Source organism: Lichenostomus cassidix, chromosome 1 (assembly GCF_008360975.1).
Source record: "Lichenostomus cassidix isolate B80296 chromosome 1, HeHo_3.0, whole genome shotgun sequence".
Lineage (NCBI taxonomy): Eukaryota > Metazoa > Chordata > Aves > Passeriformes > Meliphagidae > Lichenostomus > Lichenostomus cassidix.
In genome coordinates this window covers 98,566,000-98,586,329 of record NC_139479.1, presented here as the reverse complement: position 1 = coordinate 98,586,329, position 20,330 = coordinate 98,566,000, and the positions used below count along the sequence as shown (strand labels likewise).

At 42.4% G+C, this 20,330-nt stretch overlaps 1 protein-coding gene and 1 long non-coding RNA gene across 11 annotated transcripts; both read right to left on the bottom strand.

The window, feature by feature from the left end:
* Positions 1-113: 113 nt before the first annotated feature.
* Positions 114-14,475, bottom strand: LOC146445400 (OX-2 membrane glycoprotein-like). Of its 10 annotated transcripts, none has more exons than XR_014854854.1 (7): positions 14,041-14,475; positions 12,839-13,267; positions 11,737-12,063; positions 10,817-11,083; positions 8,885-8,995; positions 5,931-6,056; positions 114-2,238 (listed from the first exon to the last, which is right to left on the bottom strand). XR_014854854.1 is itself a non-coding variant. In XM_085073426.1 (7 exons), the coding sequence occupies exons 3-6, from the start codon at positions 12,894-12,896 to the stop codon at positions 8,889-8,891; spliced, it is 759 nt and encodes a 252-aa protein (XP_084929552.1). In that variant the 5' UTR covers positions 12,897-12,920; positions 13,162-13,267; positions 14,041-14,475; the 3' UTR covers positions 114-2,238; positions 8,885-8,888. The 10 variants fall into 10 exon arrangements, 9 of the variants coding, with proteins under 9 accessions (XP_084929552.1, XP_084929558.1, XP_084929578.1 ...); XM_085073426.1 differs by lacking the exon at positions 5,931-6,056 and having other exon boundaries at positions 12,839-12,920; positions 13,162-13,267; XM_085073432.1 differs by lacking the exon at positions 5,931-6,056 and having other exon boundaries at positions 12,839-12,920; positions 13,162-13,267; positions 14,141-14,475.
* Positions 14,476-14,484: 9 nt separating this feature from the next.
* Positions 14,485-18,801, bottom strand: LOC146445399 (uncharacterized). Its single transcript, XR_014854879.1, has 3 exons — positions 17,795-18,801; positions 17,225-17,257; positions 14,485-14,608 (listed from the first exon to the last, which is right to left on the bottom strand). It is a non-coding gene; the product is annotated as an uncharacterized LOC146445399 (long non-coding RNA).
* Positions 18,802-20,330: the final 1,529 nt, after the last annotated feature.

Sequence of the window (20,330 nt, the reverse complement as noted above, 5' to 3'; positions counted from 1 at the left end):
CTGTACAGAAAGGAAGCAAAGTATAAATCAAAACTATTAAAAAGCCCAAGTTGCAACGACACATTTCTGGTATCCCAAACGAGTAGGGGAAAAAAGAAAAGGACCAGTTGGTGTTTTGGTTGGATCACATTTTTTTTTTAATTAGAAAAAGTGAAATATACAAATAAATAATTCATACTGTGCCTACAGTAGTAGAGCAAATGCCACCCCTCACATCCTCAGTAACACGAGCAAACATACAGACAAAAATTTTGTACCAGGTTCTGGAGAGGCCACTGCTCTGGAAACGAACAAAATACTTGTTCTGAACACTGAATCCTAAGTTTTAAATCTTCATTGCTGATATTTCAGATTGACAGTTTGTACCCTTAGCAAATATTTGACACAAAAAGCACAATTCAAAATGCCATGCACTCAGGTAAGATGGAGTATTTCAGATGCAGTAATGCTCATCAAAGCCAAAAGAAAAGAGAATGGTGTTAGTGATCTCATTACAATGACAAACATTCAGACAGAAAGAAGACTGAGAAGCACCTCTAATATTAGCACTCATCAGCTGAACAAAAAATTACCAGAGGCAACCGCTGTCTGCAGTCCTCCCATCTGTCTGTCCTGTCAGTAAAATGGGTCACTAAGAAGGTACACCCAGAGGTAGGCTTGTCTTTAGCAGCCTTCGCCCTGTGGGGCAGGCACAGAGCCCTGTGAAGGTGCTCAGAGGCTCTCATGGTTTAACCCCAGCCAGCAACTAAGCTCCACACAGCTGCTCACACAATCCCCCAGGAGAGATGGGGACAGTTGGAAAGGTGGTGTCATACTAGCTTCTATCAAGAAAATTAACTCTGTCCCAACCAAAACAAGCAGAGAGGCAGAGGGTACCTGGAGCCTTCAACCCCTCACAAAGATGAGGAGCTGCAGTGCATGGTTCTCATGAGCACCCTGCTGCTGCACAGCAAGAGGGGCTCAGGCAACTGGAACTTTAAGCCTGGAAAAGGCTGGATCAGCAGTGATGAGCAATTGGGAGTGGTGGGAGAGAAGCTCCAATCTGACCTGAGACAGGAGCAGAATTACCTCCCAGCTCCTAAGAACAGTGCTTTATCTGCCACCAAAAGCATGATGAATCAGTAGGCTCAGTCTCTGTCAGACTGCCACCTGATATCATTACAGCCACAGTAGTGACCTAAGATAGTGAGTTCAGCATGTGACATCCCAGCCAATAAGGCCCAGCCAGCTAAGTGATTTATCTGTGTTTAAAAAGACACAATAAAAATGGATGAAGACAGGAAGACTATTCAGAACTGGGTGTAAGGTGAGCACAAAAACAATTGGCAAAGTCCATGACTTTTGACAGCTCAGAAAGGAGTAGGATAGGGTATTAACAGAAAGGAAAGGAAAGATGGAGAAGACAATGCTTCCACTACTGGCATTTGTTTCCATCTCCTCCTCACTTATGTATTTAACCCCACCACACACATCCCTAAAAAAACCAGAAGAAAACATTCCAGGATTAGAAAGAAGTCAAATAAAGTAACTTAAATAAAGTAAGTTACTTATATATTATATAAATTACAACTCTTCCTTCCAAACTGTGGCTGCTATTGCCTTTATTTAGTCACCTGCTTGGAGACCTATTGCCCTTCCCCAATAATTCTGACAAATTTGGTGTGGTTTGAGTCCTGTGATTTTGAGTCCAGCAGGTCTTTCCAGACAGAAAAAAAGGAGTTGGAATAGCTGGATAAGAGAAGAAGAACCAGATGACAGGAAGAGGGCGATGAACTCAGAGCTGCTGCAAGGGAAACTGCAGACAAATGTTGGCAAAAATCTCTCTGTACTGCAAGAACAATTAGGCACTGGAAGAGAATCCCCAGAGAGCCTGCAGAGCTTCTATCCATGGATGTTTTCAAAACTTAACTGGAAGAAGACAAACAGATTTTGCACAGCAGCAGTCCCAGAGTGGCATGGACAAAGAAGGTTTTGCCTGGCAAAATCTCTTCCTCAGCAGGGCAGCAGCCCAAGTGGTCCCTCCAGTCTTGCTTTCTAAGATTAAGGGCCTAGACCAGATAACAAACATTGTGTTAGTCATTTCAGCGATCAGCTCGGCTTCTAGATAGGGCAGCGTATATGATGTCTTTCCCTTTTTTTTGCTGCTTCTTTCCAGACAGTCAAGTCAATATTTGTAATGTTGATTTCAGGCTGCTGGTCTCTAATGATCTGGTAGATGGATGGAAATCTTCCAGTGTCCTAGGAAACACAAAAACAACCCCAGGAAAGGATGAGTTGTGGCCATTGTGTTGCTATCTCAGGTTTTGCTTAGCACCGTGTTTGCTGTTGGGACAGAAGGAAGAAAATGCACAGTGGGGAAAGGAGGGAGCAACAGTTAAAAATCCACCCTTTGGTGAAAAAATGTAGGACCTTCCCTGCTTTTTTAATTCTGGAAATCACACACACTGCAGAATTCAGAACATGACAGTGACATAAGGAATATACAAAAGGTTTGTAAACTGTGAAAAGTAAACCAACTTTCCTCACTGGTAATAATACGCCAATAATTAATTAACACACATATATTGGTTATATAAATAGCTTGATATTTTAGAATGTCATTCAGATGTTTGAGATCCAGTTTGTAACTCTACTTTTACATGGCTTTGAAGACAATAATAAAATATATGGCATCTTTACTTTTCATGTGGAAGAGTATGAAAAAGGTTCATTATCTAATAACCCTGCATACAGCTGAAGTATTTTGTAAAGTATTTTGGAATTGAGTATGTAAATAATTCTTACTAAGGAAGTGAATGAGAAATTGAAACAGCGAGGCAACTATTCACGTATGACAGGAATGCTATTTTTTCTCCCTTTCAGCTGCCAGCCATTTTATTCTCTGGTTATATACAAAGCCCTATTGTTGGAATGAAAAGGAGAAGGAAGGACCAGAAAATTACTTCATAATGAAATATGAGCACAAATATGATGCACAGGATAGAAAATGTACTAGTCACATATACTAAAAGCTTCCCTGTTCGGAAACAAAAGGCTCTGGGTTTTAGTAGCATAGACTTCAATGCCTTCCCCTTAGATGCACAGGACAAATTCCAAGACGTTTCCTACACCACTGCCTTCATCCTGTTCATAGCAAAACAGGATTTATTTCATCCTTCCAGACAAAAACCCCAGCTGTGGCCCAGAAGACCAGAATTCACCTATGTGACCTTCCCCTCCTTCGTCCTCTGCAACTCCCTTTTCCTGGCTCTTCTAAATGGAAAGTAAGATAAAGAGCATGCTTTTCCCAGCAAAACACACTGGGGAAAAACATTATGGGAAAATGAACAAAGCACCAGCCATCCCTGTCCTTCACAATGAAAACAGGTAGCACTAAAGTGTGGAAAGCGTGGAAACAGTGCTCATCTTCCCTCTATATATGATACAGACCAGCAGGTATTGCCAGGGACATTTCTGCGTAAAATTAAGTGGAATTACTAGGGAACAGGAACTGTCTGGAAGCAGTGTGTGATTAAACCCAGAAAACATCTTCACTTGCATTGCAAAATATTTATGTCTGTGGGAAGCCTGATGGGCAGCGTGACAGCAGAATTACCCCTTCACTGACATTTCTGCATGAGGGTTGTTGTTTTTTCAATTCCTCCCATGAGCTCTATTTCAGTCTGTTTGGCTGTACTGTTTTTACAGTGTGGCTTTTGGGATTTTTGTTTGGTTGGCTTGGGTTTGGCCTTTTTTCTGGTGTAGTATTAAGAAGGGTAAAGGGATGAGGCTGTTGTATATTCACTGCATATTTTTTCCTATTTTGCAGGAATTCAAAAGAAGACAAATATAATTGCCTACTCACATTAACGCCACACTTGAGGGGAAACCAAGGCTACTCTAAAATGAGCCTCGCCAGCTGGGACATGACGGCCAGAAACCCATTCCTCTGTGAGCAGGGTGCATTATATCCATCTGCCCCATGAAAGAGACAGAGTTTGTCATTTGAAAGTCTGGTATTTAGCAGTCTTCTCTGGGAAAATTACTCTGAAAATTCTCCTAAACCCAAAGTGCTACTATATTGTTCTCAAATACTGAGTCTCTTGCTAATAAGAAAACCAAATGTATGTCAAAGGAAATCCACAGAAGAAACATGTCAAGCCAAAAGATAAAATAAGAACTGATGTAATTTTTAAGCCAAAGATTAGAAACAAAGCCTTCCCCAAACTGAATAAACAGTGGAGAACACTGCTAAAATGACTCTTCCAGAATTCATTACTGTCTTTACTACAAACAAAGCAATGAAAAGTGTAACTAAGCACTTGTTTTTATAAAATTATCCAAATAACTGGAATTTCCCATATAGCATTTATTTCCCAGCCCTCCAGGACATATTTGGCCACCAAAATTTCGGTTTCTCATACCTACATATTATAGCTGATCAGCCAAGTTGCTATTTTACACTCACCAGACCTGATTCTGTGCTATTTGTAGCAACTATCAAACTTCAAAAGGTAACAACCAGGGCATCTTAAATTCCTACTCAGGGTATTAAGTGATCTCCAGCTCATAACCAAGAGTTATTTTCAACTTGTTTTGTAGTACTTGTGTAACATATGAAGCACATCAAGGTTCAGCATTTCTTTGGAATACAGATAGCTGGTTGTATTCAGACACGAACAGAATTGCAGAATCATTAGGGTTGGAAAAGACCTCCAAGATCATCAAGTCCAACCTTTAACTGAACAAGTTAAAGTAAACCACAGCACTAAATGGCAAAGTCAATGCTGCTTACATCTGAGTTCCATGAAATCTCCACTAGAAGGAAAACCTGAATATTTTGATTTCCAAACAGGAAAACCACACTTCTATGCTGGTGCTTTCTGCAGAACAGAATTTTTTGTCTGGCCTAGTCTCTTCTATGACTCTTCAAGTTTTCTTCTTCCAGGTTAACTTATTCTGTTCAGCTTTCTCATCTATTCAATATCATAGCCATTCAATTGGAAGCCCCATTTCCCCCCCCCTCTTGTTATAGTTTTTTGTAAACACAAGCATAGTATTTGACTATTTCTGAAGCTTTCCACATGGCAAAACCTGCATCAGCTACTCAAGAGATATCAACATGATTTTCAAAAAACAAACCAAACCAAACAAAAAAAACCAAAACCGAACAACCATTCTGGCCTTTTATATGCATTTGTGAATTAGTCCTTCCTCACAGGTCAGCACATGCCTCCAGAAAAAAAGTATGAGTGGAAATTTATCCCCCTGCAGACTGCTACATCCTGAGAACTATAAAGCTTTTTAATTGGCCAGGCTGAAATATGAGTATCCTGCAAGCTGTGAAATAAGCAACTGATGCTATGGAAAGCATTCAAGTTGAGACACATAAATGACAGATAAATCACAGACATTCATGCAGGCTGATAGCCTTTATTTTGCATCTACCCAGGCACCTGGCTTGTTCACTGGACTGCTTTGTCTTGGTGTGGTCTACAGTTAAGCTCTATTAGTTGAGTAAGGAGTGAAAGGATTTAACTTTTTATCAGATGAGCAGCACCAATAAACTCCAGGCATGGGTGAAATTGTGCCTGGTGATTCTTTGCAGCCTGCTCATTGTACTTGTATCAAGTGATAGGCACAGCTAGGTTTGCCTGCATACTCGATGGAGGATGAGACGCGAGTTTTCCAAAGCTTGTGTGTCAGCACTTGCCGCCAAGGCTGCTCAGTTTGATTCCAAACAAGTGACTTTTCCACAAATGCTGTGAAGACACTTCACTTGGGGTGTTTTCAGGGAGAGCCAAAATGTATGTATGCTCTATAAATGGTACACAAGGCAAATGCCTGAGGGATGGGACATCAACTTTCAACTCCAGCTCTTGACCTGATTCCCAAGTATGTACCATGAAGAGGAAGGAAACAACAAAAATCAAAGCAAAGCAAAAACTAACCATACTCTGAGGAGCAGAAGCAGAAGAAACTGTCACAGAAGTGTCCCCAGCCACCCAGATGACGAGCTGCTGCTTTACTTTAAAAACCAAGCATCTTGACAAGCCTGGAAAGGCTGTGCTTCTTATCTAGTGCAGAATGAAAAGAAGTATTGAAGGCCAGACAGACCCAGGCATTCTGCAGGCAGTGCTATTAGCTCTCCATTGTGCTGCTAAAAACAGCATGTCCAAAAGAACGTATGTGGGCGCCACTCCTCATTCCAACACAGTCTGAGGACAATGGAGGATAAAACCAGAAAAGGGCTTTCTGCAAAAGGGCTTTCTTTTGGGTGAGTCAACAACAACCAGTACTTTAAAAAGCATAAACATATTTTACAGATGATCAAGGAAAAAACAAGTCACCACAAAACCAGACTAGGATCCATAGCTAGAAAGTTTAGGGGATTTCCTCATCACAGTACTTGGGAAGAGGTAATGCACTGTAAATATAGTGGTAAAAATTACTGTAGCTCCACAGATATTGTTAGCATTTTAAGGATGGCCAGGAAAGTGACAGTGAAATCATATACAAGATAAACTGTAAGTAACCTTTAGCCACCAGCAGAAAAGAGCATCCTGTGAGAAAAAAAAAAATCAGATTGTAACAGGTGTCAGAGTGATCAAACTGCACCACCACTGAAGTTTTACAGCAAACAAAATAATGATGCCTTCAGGGAAACAGATGTAAATTAGGAAGACAGACTACACATTTCCTTAAGATGGTTGCTGTATGAAGGAATATGATCAGCTGGTCAAAACTACTCTGGATAAAGTAATGTTGCTTTTATTCAAACACAATCCAGGTCAGCGCATTACATTTTTGAAACTCAAGACCAAAGAGAAACTGAAAAGATACAGACTATGACTGATAAAAACTAGACTACATTAAAAGAACGGAGACTCAACGACTTACAAGCTCACTGCAGAAGACACAGCCTTGCATCATTAATTAAAACCCATGAAAAACGGGAAAGAACACAAACGACCGATGTCATTTAAATCCTGCTTTTCTTGATAAATTTTAATCCAACAAACTCACACACACTGCCAAATACTGCTCATCTAATGTATGCCCTCTGCCCCAGTGAACAGGGATTTACATTATGTCTTGACCTTGCGGCGTTGGCATGTATGTGGGGCCAGGAATCTTGATGTCTTCCCAGACAGCAGGACAGGAGACCCCACTTCTCTTGGTGACACAGAGGGACTTCAAGCCTTGAGTCCTTAGCTAAGGAAGAAGAGGCAGCTGAAACGGATGCTTTCAACTGAAGTTCAGTTGCAACTGATGCTTTTCTGTGTCTTATGCTTTCCCAATGAGACAGGGGAGGGGGATCTGTTCAAGGTTTCCCAAATAATGTACAAGCTCTGTTGCTGTGCATCACAGCAGTGTCTCAGCAGCAGTAAATCATGTCTTGCATGACCCATGTCATGGCACAAGGATACATGAAATGGTTGGGGGTTCCAAGCCCGATACCTAGGGGGTGGTGTAGGGCATAAGAAACCTGCTGTCACTGCCTGCTGGAGCTGGCCCTATCATAAACTATCACTGAACCCACATAAAGGCACTGCCCAGGGAACTGCTGTCATCCAAGGGCCAGAATCATGCTAGGACACTTTAGCATGCCCAGCCTAGTCTAAACATGATCAACCTAGTCTTGTCAACCAGTGTTTCACTGAGCAACACTGCTCCAGCTTCGGGCCCCAGTGCAGACACAGCACCCCAGTGTGGTTCTTCTCATCTGCCATGCAATGAAGGGGCTTCAAAACACTGCAAGGCAGCATCTGTGCTTTTTGGCACTCTCTTTTCCTGGTCAATCTCATATCTGCTCTAGGGGGTGAGCCCAAAGCTCTATCAGATCACCTCATCTCAAGGTCTCAATTTCAAGGTATGCTTGGTGCAAGCTCATTTGTGTTTGGAATGGTTGTTCTAGAATAGAGATACATCTTTCTTGTGAGCATTTCACTTTTTTCTTCTGATCCTTTAAAAAGCAGTATTTAAGAACAAACTCCTTGCACTTTAACTTCCAGGTAGGTCTGAAAACTCAACAAGAAATTTTATCTTCTGAATTGTTTACAGGATCAATGGAAGGCTTACACATATTTTTACAATTAAGGCATTATATCTGGGGTGTGAGAACTGTTCATTTCTCTTTCTTCTCAGTGAAACTTTTTTTGTCTCTGGCAGTAGCATATCCATTAGGTCAACCCCTCTTAATATAGATGCTGCAGGTCTAAGTTCACAATAGACAGGTGAAATACTCCTTGAAACATTTCTTTATATCCCATTATCACCCTGAAGAAGGTATCCAAATAGTCAGGAACTGAGTTATTGTGTACTGGACTTTCTAACTATATAAGGGGAATTTAACGCCAGACATGGCATTTGGATTTAGTTAAACAAGAGTGAAACTAACAATGACCATCAAATTTCTGTGATTTCTGAAACTTATGGTGTCCTCACTCACTAATTTTTTCAGTTCATTACGTTACTAGTAATTAAGACTTGAGTGGGTCTCCCTCCAATGTTCACTTCATTTGCCAAAAATTATCTGACCATACTACACATCGTGGGGTTCCAGGAAAATGTGAAAGAGAAGTGAATGACTTCTGCTGAGACTGCTACCTGAAAGCAAACCGTGAGCAGCACGTACTGCTCTGCCTGGATCTTTCCCTCGTGATTTTCGGCCTTGGATTGTTCTTTGGCAGTGGGCAAACAGCTCTTAAACGTACATGCAACTGAGGCAACCTCTAAAAACTGTAAACATATTACTAATATTATTTATTATTATTATGTTGTCCAATACGAGACTCCCATAGCCCCAGCGGTATCTCAACAAAGTCTCATTCTTCTCTGCATATGATCAGATCTTATTATGGGCTCTAAGAAAACCATGTGTTTCCACACATCAGTGACTCACCACTTCACCTTCTCCTGCATATTTTCTTCCTCCAGAATAGCAAAACCAGAACTATGGTGACTACTAAAATCACCACAATAATCGCCAGCCAAAGCAATGATGATCCCTCTTCTGTAAAAAAACAAAAAAAACCCCAGCAAATTAATTTAGCTTATAGAGAAAAAAACCAAAATGAGCCAGGAGGATGTCCGATTAATGACAGAGGTTCCTCTGATAAGGTTACAGGTATTGCTAAGATACATGAAAGCAGCATTTGCTCAGAAGAGAGAGTAAACCTATGTGTCTTCAAAAACAAAATTACCTGTCCACAGAAAATTTGAAGAAAAAATGTGCTTATGGCAAAGAAAAACTGCCATTGCCACACCTAACACAGTGGTAGGTGTGCACACACAAACAGAACTTCATACAAGTCTTAACACTTTCAGAAGAGTCTTTTTGTTCACCCAGAAAGTTATTATTTTTACTTTCAAACACTTAACACTGTTGAAAAGACTACATAAAGTTTAAGAAAAGAAGACACTATGTTTTGCTGCCTGCAAATAGCTCTACCCAACAGCTGAGCATTAATGTTCCTCTCTGGTTAGACTTCACATAGATGGAGTCTTCATTTTGAGTGCCATTAATCAAAATGCGAATACAAAGGCTCATTTCAGTATTCACTGACATTAGCTGGAAAACTGTATGACTTAAAATTTATTTGACCCAAGCCAAAACTATTATGTCTTTTAACAAAGGTATGTTGAACTATTCATTTGAATTTCTCATCCTCTAAAATATAAGATTGTTAAAACAACAAGCTGTTAGCTGATTTTTTATCCACTTAGCAAGAAATAACAACAGTCTTAATTTTCTGCTTTCTGAAATACACATTTTCTTTTTAAAAGACGAAAATAAAAGAATATTTGAGACAGGACAAAAAGATTTAATATGCTTTTTCAACAACGTAATTCAGAATTAAGAACTAAACTGCTTTTGAACATTTAGAGAGAAGATATTAAAAATCAGATCCTGCTCTTTACTACCATTCCTATAACAATCACTTCTTGAGCATAAAATTTCAGAATTAACCCACAGCTACAAGCTGCTTTTCCTGTCTTGCTAATTTACATGTGGTCTTCCCTTTAAGGCTCTGGATTTAGAGACATATCAATTTTAAATCATCCAAGTCAATGCCCCTGTATCACCTAAGAACGGTACTTCAGCTTTTAATGTTTCTGTTTCTGATCTACAGAACCAGGGTGAAAGTCCTTCCAGCTGAACAAAACGTTGGAAGAAAAAAAAAGTTAACACGACAAGATATTTAGATATTACATTAACGTATTTAAGTTTTCTGTACAAACCAAATGTAAGTATCTTCAACTGACCCCCTCCCTGTATGCCTGAAAGTACTATTCCTCCCTGACCATTACTGCAGTGGATACGTGCCTTAGCAAAAACATCAGAGAAACTAAAACATAATACGCAGGTTAAATACAACAGAACATACTAAGTTGAACTGAAACATCTGGTTCAGAGACAGTTTGTTATGAATTTCAAAACCTCTGAATACCTCAAGCAACCCACGGAGTTTTTATTCATCTAAATAGGTATCAGCTGACATACTTATTTTTAGGCAGTTGAAAAATGTTATGAAGGTCTATGTGACCTTCATAAGTTTAACTATGTGACCTAAGTTCAACTTGCTGCAATATGCATAGTGCCTATAAACCCTGTATCTCCCTAGCTGATTAGTCTGCCTTTTTTTCCCTCCTGGACAGGACTTCCAGTATTTTATTATCTCAAAGACAACAATGAACGCAAATAGGAAACACATCTCATTCCCTCCTCTTACCAGAAGATTCCTGTAAAACATGTAAAACATAGTCCAAACATGCTACTGCAAAATATGGAGGCCAAGTTAATGCTAACAAGTTGCTTGTGCTGCCCACCTACCTCCTTTTATTTTCACAGGCAATTTGATTTCTTCCTTTGTGTTGCTTACTGTGCAGGTCAAATCCTGTGCACTGATGCTCTGACTGTTGTAGATTTCCAGTTTACTGGTGATGGACACAATCCCATTTTTGTGCCTGACTCTCGTCAGTGTAGGAGTAGAATTGAACAGGTTGCTCCAGGTGATGGTGGGCTCTGGGAGGCCATCAGCATTGCAGATGGCTATCAAGTGACCTTCAGAAATGTTGTAATGGGCAGATGCATTGAGACCTTCCAACAAACAAATGAGACAAGTCATCACCACAGTGTGCACCTGGTCATAAGCAGTAGTAGCAGTCTAACCATTATGAATCAGAGCAAAGCTTCCTGGATCCACACCGAGCCCAATGGCAAAGGATGCAAGAAGAGTTCCTTGAGTCAGGTCCCCTCCATGACTCAATATTCCTTCCCCCATACTGAAGTACTAAAGGATTTCTACCCCAAAGATTTCGATCAATTTGAAATCCAAGTATTAAAATAACCTGTTAAGTAAAACAATTTCTTAGTCCTATCTGCTAATTCCCTATCAATGGTAGGGTTTGGCAGAGAAGCTAACAGCAATGGGGTTGTACCTTGCACAAAAAGGAAACTATAATGGGCAATGTTGGTTTGCTCAAGTTCCAGCTGGGACTGATCAAAGACTTACAAAGATCCCACTCCTTGCTTTTCAGCTGCTACTCAAGGAATAACAAACGAGCCAAAACAACCACAATAGTGTTGAATATGACCCACTGAGTCTTGCTCACAGCAGTAGTGCCCTGTTTCTACATCATGTTTCACCAAGGGATGCTCCTATCACTGCAGTTCTTGAATCTGCTCAAGGAAATACTGTGGGTGAGAAAACACTTATTTCACTAAAAGCACAGCCCTGCAGAGAACCTTACCAGAAACACTCAGGCAAGTATCTCCTGATAAGGAGCCAAAAGGGAAAGCATTGAAGAGACACTTGTAACATCCGGAATCATCCATTCTAGTGTCCCAAAAAGTTATGCTTGTATTGTAGAGTTCCAAACTTGTGAAATTCATTCTGTCTTCATAGGGCTTCTGAATCTTTAATCCATTTGTTTTACTGAATGTAGCTATATTATCGTGTGATCCTTCCGAGTCCTTTTGCCATGTCACTTGCACAACATCCATGGGATTTTTCAGGGTACAGCTCAGAGTCACATTGTCACCCATTCTCACTTCTCTGTGCTCAGACACCAGAACCACTGCAATGACAATAAGCAGTTAATGAAATGGGCAGATATCACACATATTCAGAAGCCTAATGCTGATTCCAAGGCCTGGGTTACCCACAGACACAACAACTGCTTCAGTTACCTATTTTTCCTATGGTTTTCCCATACCAAAAAATCCATCTCCTGCATACTCCCAGAAATCAATGAAGTTATGTTGATTTACACTGGCTGAGGCTTTAACTTTCTTCTAACCTACTTAGAAGAAAAAAAGACTTACCCTGTTTCTGTACCCATCCATGCAGACTTCCCTCTTAAGTTTTACTAAATCAGCTCATGGCTTCCCATTCTCAGCAAATATTTGATTTTTGTTTCCTAAGAGCTAGAGGAAGATTGAATGCATACGGGAAATACACACCAAGCCATTATCAGAGAAGTAAATAGCAAAATGGCTTAAAAAGACTTTCTGAACTGTAGTTTCAGAGTTCACAGTGCATTTGACATGGAGGGAAGGCAGCTCTTCAGGAGACATTCCACTCTGTGAAGCTCTGAACTTAGGTTAACAACAGTGTCTAGTGTCACTGTACATATGGGATGCTTCTTGTCCCTCCCATCTCTAAATGCTGCTCCAGGAGGTTTTGTGTCACAACTGCCAGTTCTATGTCTCTGTCTCAGCTACGTAACACGTGTCAAACAGCACCAGCAAACTGTATTTCACCTATTTTTGTCTCTTACTCTGTTGAAGTCTTGGGAATCTAAAACCCGTTCTCCAAATATTTTCAACCAGATTTCAAGAAACACAACTTACCATTTGCCTTTCCAAGCCCAGAACATGCCAAACACAAAACCAGAACTCGTAAAGTCATTTTGGAAGAGAAAATCTGCTTCCCCTGAAGAAAGACAAGGAGAGATGACAGATCATCTTCTGATGATATCATACAGTCGGGGCACAAAGATTCACACTAGATTTCTCATGTGAAAAAGAATATAGCTCTGGGGTCAGACAGCAAGACTTGACAGGTCTTACTGCCCTATTTCCTGTTCTGTCCATCAGTCTAGCTGAATTGTAGACCTGACTGGAACTGAAGTTGGTGTTATATCCAAGTAGAAACATTATTTTGCAAAAAATACCTCTATAACACACTCTATGCACTGCTGACTTTATTTGCCAATGCCTGTAAAACTAGCTGATGCATCCTGAGACCATCTTCTGTCAAGAACTTAAGCAAAGCCCAACCTGTCACAACACACAAAAAATAAAACAGAGAATCAATTTCAAAGCATTTTCTATATTATACAGGTTTAAAAAATGAGAACTGTTAAATACACAAATAAATAGAAGAAAAAAAAAGTATTTAAAAACAAATTGCCAGCAAACTTGGGTACACACTGCATACACACACAACCTGTAGCCTGCCTTTAAATTTTAAACACACGGTGCTAAAACAACTACTGATATAACTCAGTAGTTACCAAGGATGAATAGAGACTGAGCTGTTACATATAGAATCAGGAAACAAGAACCCATCAACAACGAGCCCAGTGAATAGAGTTTGTGTAGTCAGGTTTTCGAGAATGGCTGTAAGAAATTCAGATAGATATTGCAGAAATCAAGGGCCAGCATAACAAGCAGAACCTACCGAGTATTGTTTTTAAAGCAGTGAAAAACGTGCCACACATGCAGGCAAGCAAAGTTTTAAATAACAACCTTCTGCCTCACTGCTTTAGTACCCCTTAAAGCCTTTAATGCACCATTGCCCACGCATGGGGTAGCTGCAAGATTTCACACGAGGAACGAGGCTATTCCCGTTCCCGCTGCGCACAGTAGCCATAGCGGGCACAGAAAGGAAAAAGTCCCTTTAGGTCGCAACTTCAATAATGGCTACCGCAAGGCGTGGGGATCAAAAAGCAAAGCGAACCGAAGAAGAAGAAATGAAGATTTAAAAAAGAGGCGTTAAAGACTGGGGCAAGCAAAGCACAAATTCTTTACTGCGCCTTCCCAAGCCGCACCTCGGAGCGCTCCTGAGCCACCGGCTGTGCCCCTCGCTGGACACACCGCTCCCTCCCCGCCACTTTCTGGGAATCCTTTTAACTCCCAAGAAACTCTCGCCTTTCTGGCGTCCGGCTCCAGAGGGAATACTGTCACACAGGCTTCCGAGGCAGCTGCTGACCGAGCCCGGCAGAGAGCCTGCCGGCTGCGACAGACGCGGGAAGCAGAGGCGAGAGGCGGGCTGTGGCTCCAGCCTCCCGTCCCGCCGGCGGGTCCCGCTGCCCAAGGCGCTGTCCGGCTCACCCGCGCCCGGCACCCGCTTCAGGCCTGGCAATGCGACCGGGGAAGGCGGCGAAAGGGGTGGCTGCTCACGGGCAAGTACATGGAATCAAGGAGAAGGATGGAGCGACAGCCGCGGGCAGGAGGAAGCGTCCAGCCCGCGCCCCGCCCCATCACTGCCTACCGCCGGAGCTGGCAGTGTGCCGACACAGTAAACTTTCCCTCAAGGGGATTCATAAGAGCCCAGTAACAAATTACTTTGGGCTATATATCTTCTATAATTGGCAGTGGTCTTTTGCTGTTACCTTCCTGTTGGGTGGAGAGGAAAAGAAGCAGCAGAAGTGATACTGGGCAATCTCGCTGCCTTTCCTGTTGTTAGATTAGGATCCACTAATCTTCCACTGATAAAACTACAACAGGGATAACTTACCAAGCTTGTGATGGGCTTGACAGAAACAACCCATTTCCCAATCTGATTAATTAGAAACAGCATTCTTAGTGATCTGTACAGGACATTCAGTGTCTGCTCTTTCTTCGGCTGCTTTCATACACATGCACACGTTCATACACTGTTCTTACCAGTTGCAATATTTATCTTGCTAGACCCTAGAAGGTCTCCTGTTTTAAGCCATCATTGCTCACAGGAAAAAACCAAACGGCACAATTTCAACCCCCTGTCAAAATTAATTGGCAAAAATGCCCACAGAAACCCAGAAATTCATTCTTATTTAAGACATGGATGTGTGGGAATATTTGAAACAATGCTACGAAACTGTTTTAAGGAAGAGGGTGATGTTTGCAGCTTTGTTGAGTCATCCCAAGCTCACCGTGTGTTAACCTTGCCTGTCCTGCTGCTCTCAGTACTTAAGTGAACAAGGAGTGCCTTCTGACTTGTAGAAAGCTTCTGCTGCCCCCAGCAGATCAGGCCTAACAAGTTGCTGGGGTCTGGAGGTCAGGGCAATGGCTCTTCCACATGGGTAGAACTGTACTTGAAGACAAAGTCCCTACCCCTGTGCTTGATCTGGTGCAGCTTTTTTTCTCTGCCAACTAAACTAACCAAAACCCCTTGCCTTTTCAACAAAATTTGAACATTACCACTACCTTTATTTCCACCTTTCTTTCTATCTCCTAGGATCAATCAGTAGGTCTTAAATCACTTATATTTCCCTCTGCCAGCTTTCCCCATTTGTTCTGTCTAAAGCAGGCCAGCAGCTAACCTACTAGTTGTTTGAGACTGATGTACCTACACACTTCACACTCTTTTTGTTTTACTGAGAAAAATGTGTTAGCAAGTTTCCTGTGCTCACCTCCCTTCACTATAGCTGAGGGGATTTTAGAGGGAACTCCAGAGAACTGCAAAACTTACAATAAATTTATCCAGAAGTGCCCTGTGCCATCAAAGCAGTGAAACGAGGGAAATCCCAGTGAAATCTTCCTGCTCTTATTTTATGAAAATAAAGGGGACTTCTGGGGTCCATGAGAGGCCACGAGGGGACAAGAGGGGCTGATAGAGTACATGAGGCTGCACCTGGGGACTTTCCTCCAGCTGCAGGCAAAAGAGGCATACATGGTCAAGCTGATGGAGGAGTAGAAGACAGGATTTTGGGTTTGGAAACTGATGAAGGTTTTAAACCCATAGCACAGACTTGTAGGGAAAACCCAAAGAAAGTTGTGACAGTATGTGATGACTGGATAGTTTATTCCTAGGACTTTGAGACAGTTGCTAGAAGCAGCATGGAACATGTACAATAATTAGGAGTGAAAGCTGCAATAATGAATAAAGCCCAAAAAGGAGGGGCATCATGGGAGAGAGGCAGAGAAGAAATTACAGGCAGTTGCACAGAGGTCTGTGTGCTACTTGTTAAGAGAATGGCCACTGGAAATGGGAATGTGTGTAGGGAAAGGGACAAACAGAAGCTGCTGGACCCTGGACCTCACCCAGGGCTCCTGATCAGGCAGAAAGGCTCCCAGTGTTAGAAGATGTGTGATGGGGACAGGAGGTGTCATCCCCAGCTGAACCTCTGGTTAATTAACACTGGGGAATGACAAAAGGAATTTCTTAGTAGATACTGGAGTGGTATATTCAGTTTTAAATACTCCTAAAAGAAAATTTAATGAGGAAACAATTCATGTTGGTGTGACAGCAAAAGGAAAATCGGCCATTCTTTCAACATTAAAATTTGGAATTGGTAAATGGGTGTTAGCCCATCAATTTCCTTATATACCTGAATGTCCCATACCAATACTAGGAAAAGATGTATTGAGTAAATTAAATGCGCAAATTACATTTGAAAAAGAAAAAAAATCCAAATTTCTGGCCACAGGCTCCTCTGTTACAATGAGCTGTTTGGGTTTGTCCTGGGGCTGAGGGATTGGTGTAGCTCTGCAGAGGCTTGGGCCTGCTCAGGTGGACTGTTCTGTGGAAAGGCTTTACCTCCTAACTGGAAGGGTACTTGCTCTTTAGGAGATTTGCTGTTTCACAAAGACAGAGAAGTCTGGGCCAGGAAAGAAAGGAGGCAAACTCCCATGCTCCTTTCCAAAAAGGATCTGAGCCTGAATGCACGAAAGCCTTTCAGAAATTGAAGTACGCTCTATTGACTCTCCTGCACTGGGACTACTGGACTCAGGAAAACCTTTTGAACTATTTGTGCATGAAAAGTTCCATTTGGCTTTGGGGGTATTGACACAACAACTGGCATCCTAGAAGAGCAAAGGATGGCCAACCTGCCTCAGGGTGGTAGTGGCAGCAGCCATCCTAATCCAGGAAGGAAAAAAAATTTACGCTGCAACAGAAATTGACTTTTTGTGCGTCATACAGTTGTAGTGGTGTTGGAACAAAAAGGCCACTGATTATCACCAAGCAGGATGTTAACATACCAGACAGTACTGGTAGAACAAGATGAGATGGAGTTAAAAGTAACTAACCTTCTGAATACAGCATTGTTCTTAACAGCTGACCTGTAATGAAAGGAACTCGCACATGTTTATTTGCAGACCACTGAACAGGTGTACTCTACTTGAGATGACCTGCAGAATACTCCTTTGGAGGACGTGGATTGGGAACTCTTCATGGACGGGAACAGCTTTGTGAAAAATGGAATCCGAAAAGCAAGTAACTCAGTGGTAACTTGGCATGAGGTAACAGAAGCCAAAGCTGTAACCCCAACACATTGGCTCAGAAAACAGAACTGACTGATTGACAAGAACATTGCAGCTCTCACAGAATAAGACTGTAAAGATATGGACAGACTTAAAATTTGCTTTTGGAGTGGTCCATGCTCCTGGAACCATTTGGAAAGAGAGGGCTGTTAACCTCCCAGGGATCCCCTGTGAAACATGAACAAATAATACAGAGATTGTTAGAGGGCGTGGAGCTACATAGAAAGGTGCATTTTAAAGCTCACAAGTCTGGACAGACCCCAGAAAATATTGGAAATTGCCTGGCTGCCAAAGCAGACAAGGAGGCTGCTGGTTGGGACATTCTGTTGGTCTTACTTGAGAAGTAACAGCATTTGGACAAGCAGGCTTCTGATTATCAGGCTAAAGATGAGAAACTGGAAAAATTGCTTAATGCTGAAAATTGTCCTGGACGATGGCAGATTACACCCAGCAAACAGGTGTAAACAATTCTTTATTATTATTTATATATATATAAGAGAACAGAACGATCTCCACCACAGTAGGAGCAGTTTCCCACCCGCTGAGCGCGGTGTTTCCCCCCTGACGGCGTTAGGACCACGGCCGGCAGGAGGAGGCCCTGGCCAGGCAGAGAGGGTGCAATGGTCCCCTCATTGCGCCGGGAGGGAAGGAAGGAAATTGCTCCTTTTGCAGACTCACGCAGGCAGACAGATCTTCAAGCAGCATCAGGCAGAAGCAGGGAAAGCAGGCACATTCGATCGTAGTGCCGAATTGCAGGGTAATGCAGCGGAGCCGAACGCACAGCTCCCGCAGCACACTGACCGCTCTCTCTGCTCCCCCGGAACGGCAGAAAGGGAGGAAGGACCCACCCACCCCCCAGCGAAAACTCAGGCAGAGCCCAAAACTTCTCACTCGATATCCCCAGCCTCCCGAACTGCGAGGGGGAGAGCCCACCCCCTGTCCAAAACTCCCAAACCCCGAAACGACTCCATTGGCATTCCAGAGCTATCAGCCACCCCTTTTGTGTCTTACTCGCTGTCTATTCACTGAGAAAGCTGCTCCGTCCCCCTTCCAGCATCCTTCTGGTAAGAATGGGAAGAAATTCACTGAGAAACCTAAACCCCCCACACGCAAGAAATATGGAGGTGAGGCCATACCTCTCCCCCTACTTCAGCAGTCTCTGAAACATTCACCTGCAGTACCACTTGTTGCTGTCTCACAGTTCTGAGCATGCATATTTTCTCTCCACGCTTTCCACTTCCCAGGGAAAAAGTTAACTTTGAAAAATGCTACTTAAACATCATCTTGCGTTACGTTTATACACATACATGGCAGCTTCCAATCATAGCCACTGTTGAAGAGCACACATAAATCCCTGACAACCCTGAAAAGAACCCGCAGATAAATTATCAACCAAAAGAAAAGAAAAGGTGATGAGCACTTAATCTCAGGAAACCCTTATTTGAGGAACACCACGTTGAAGCTCTCAATGTAACCCACCAGCATGCTACAAGACAGACTTCAAGGCAAGCTGAATTAGCATGGGATTTTCAGAATTTGAGGACTGACTGTCTTTTAAATACTGAGTAACTCTTGCTTATAACATCACTTGAGGTTGACTTCTAAAGGTCCCTTGGCCAAGAAGCCTCATATTGCTTTCTAAAGGTCCATTTACCAAGGAGCTCAGATGCAGAAAATCCTGCTGTGTCAGGAGGCAACTCTGGCCAGAATTTGTCAGAGGGATTTGGGCAGTCTGACTGCCTTCCCACATACTACTGGATGCCTGCTATTCATATTTCTCATTGAAAGGAATGTGGGGGATGTGTCTGTACAAACAAAAAAACTTGTAGAGATAAGGCCAGAGTCTGAGAGATGAGATAGTAACAGGAGGAACCATTTAGAAGAATGTTATTAACTGACACAGAGGGTTGCTCAACCAAAGCTGTGTTAAATTCCTGACCCAGAGAAGAACAAAGTTACAAAGGATGTGTGTGTGCTAGGTAGAAGGGTACATGTAGTAAGTACACAGGGAAGTCTGTCCCTTCCAAGTACATCAACCAATGGGAAATGGAGGGGGTGATGCAGCCAAGAAATTAGGATAAAAAGGACACCTAATTCTCCAGCAATTTGAGACACTCCAGGGAACATGCCCCATGGCCTCTCCCTTTATTCAAATAACGTTTCAGGACTCCTCTCTCTCCTTTTGGATATACACCTCTGGCATTGTGAATTTATCCACACATCCTCTACCACTGCACCTTCTTTTACCCATTGCTGACCAGCCTGGCAGCATGGAGAAGAGACCTGGGAATATTTCAACATTCCCTTCCCTGGTCCTTTGAAAGGCCTCTTTCTCCAGGAGAGCAAGGAAGCACTGAAACTCAGTGCCCAGTTCCTTCGTCTTTCAACATCTTCTCTTCCAGCAGCCGCAGTCAGTGTCTGCTGCTGGGCGACCCTCATAGAGTCATTTAATCCTGGAACGGCTTTAGATAGGTTGGTTGTAATTTCTTGAAACCAGAGATAGGGTGGCTGGATACCAAAAGACCAAAGGGTGTTTGAAAGTGCAAAGGGAAAAGCACAGTGCCGGTGCGTTACTGTTTCAAAGGGAGACTGACTGAAGGCGTTGTCCCTTGCGCTGGGTGTCGCTTCCACTAGAGGGTACTCTGTGCTTACCAGACAGCGCTCTGCGCCCAGCCTGCGCCTCCTCAAAAGCTGTCAGAGCAGCCTTTGCAAATACCTTGGAAACACCTCTGAAACACCTCGTGTACTGCCACAGAGCTGGAAGGGAACTTTCCCAGATCAAGGCCTTGAAAACATAACTTCTTTGCTGTTTTTGTTTGCTTTGTTTATTTTTTTGTTTGTTTGTTTTTTGGGGTTTTTTTGTTTATTTTGT

Bases quoted from the DNA above. Each gene is read 5' to 3' on its own strand.
- LOC146445400 (XM_085073388.1), bottom strand. From the start codon at position 12,968: ATGATATCATCAGAAGATGATCTGTCATCTCTCCTTGTCTTTCTTCAG. The intron at 12,064-12,838 runs GTAAGTTGTGTT...TTGTCATTGCAG, and splicing joins TGGGCTTGGAAAGGCAAATG to TGGTTCTGGTGTCTGAGCAC. The intron at 8,996-10,816 runs GTAGGTGGGCAG...GTTTTTTTACAG, and splicing joins GCCTGTGAAAATAAAAGGAG to AAGAGGGATCATCATTGCTT.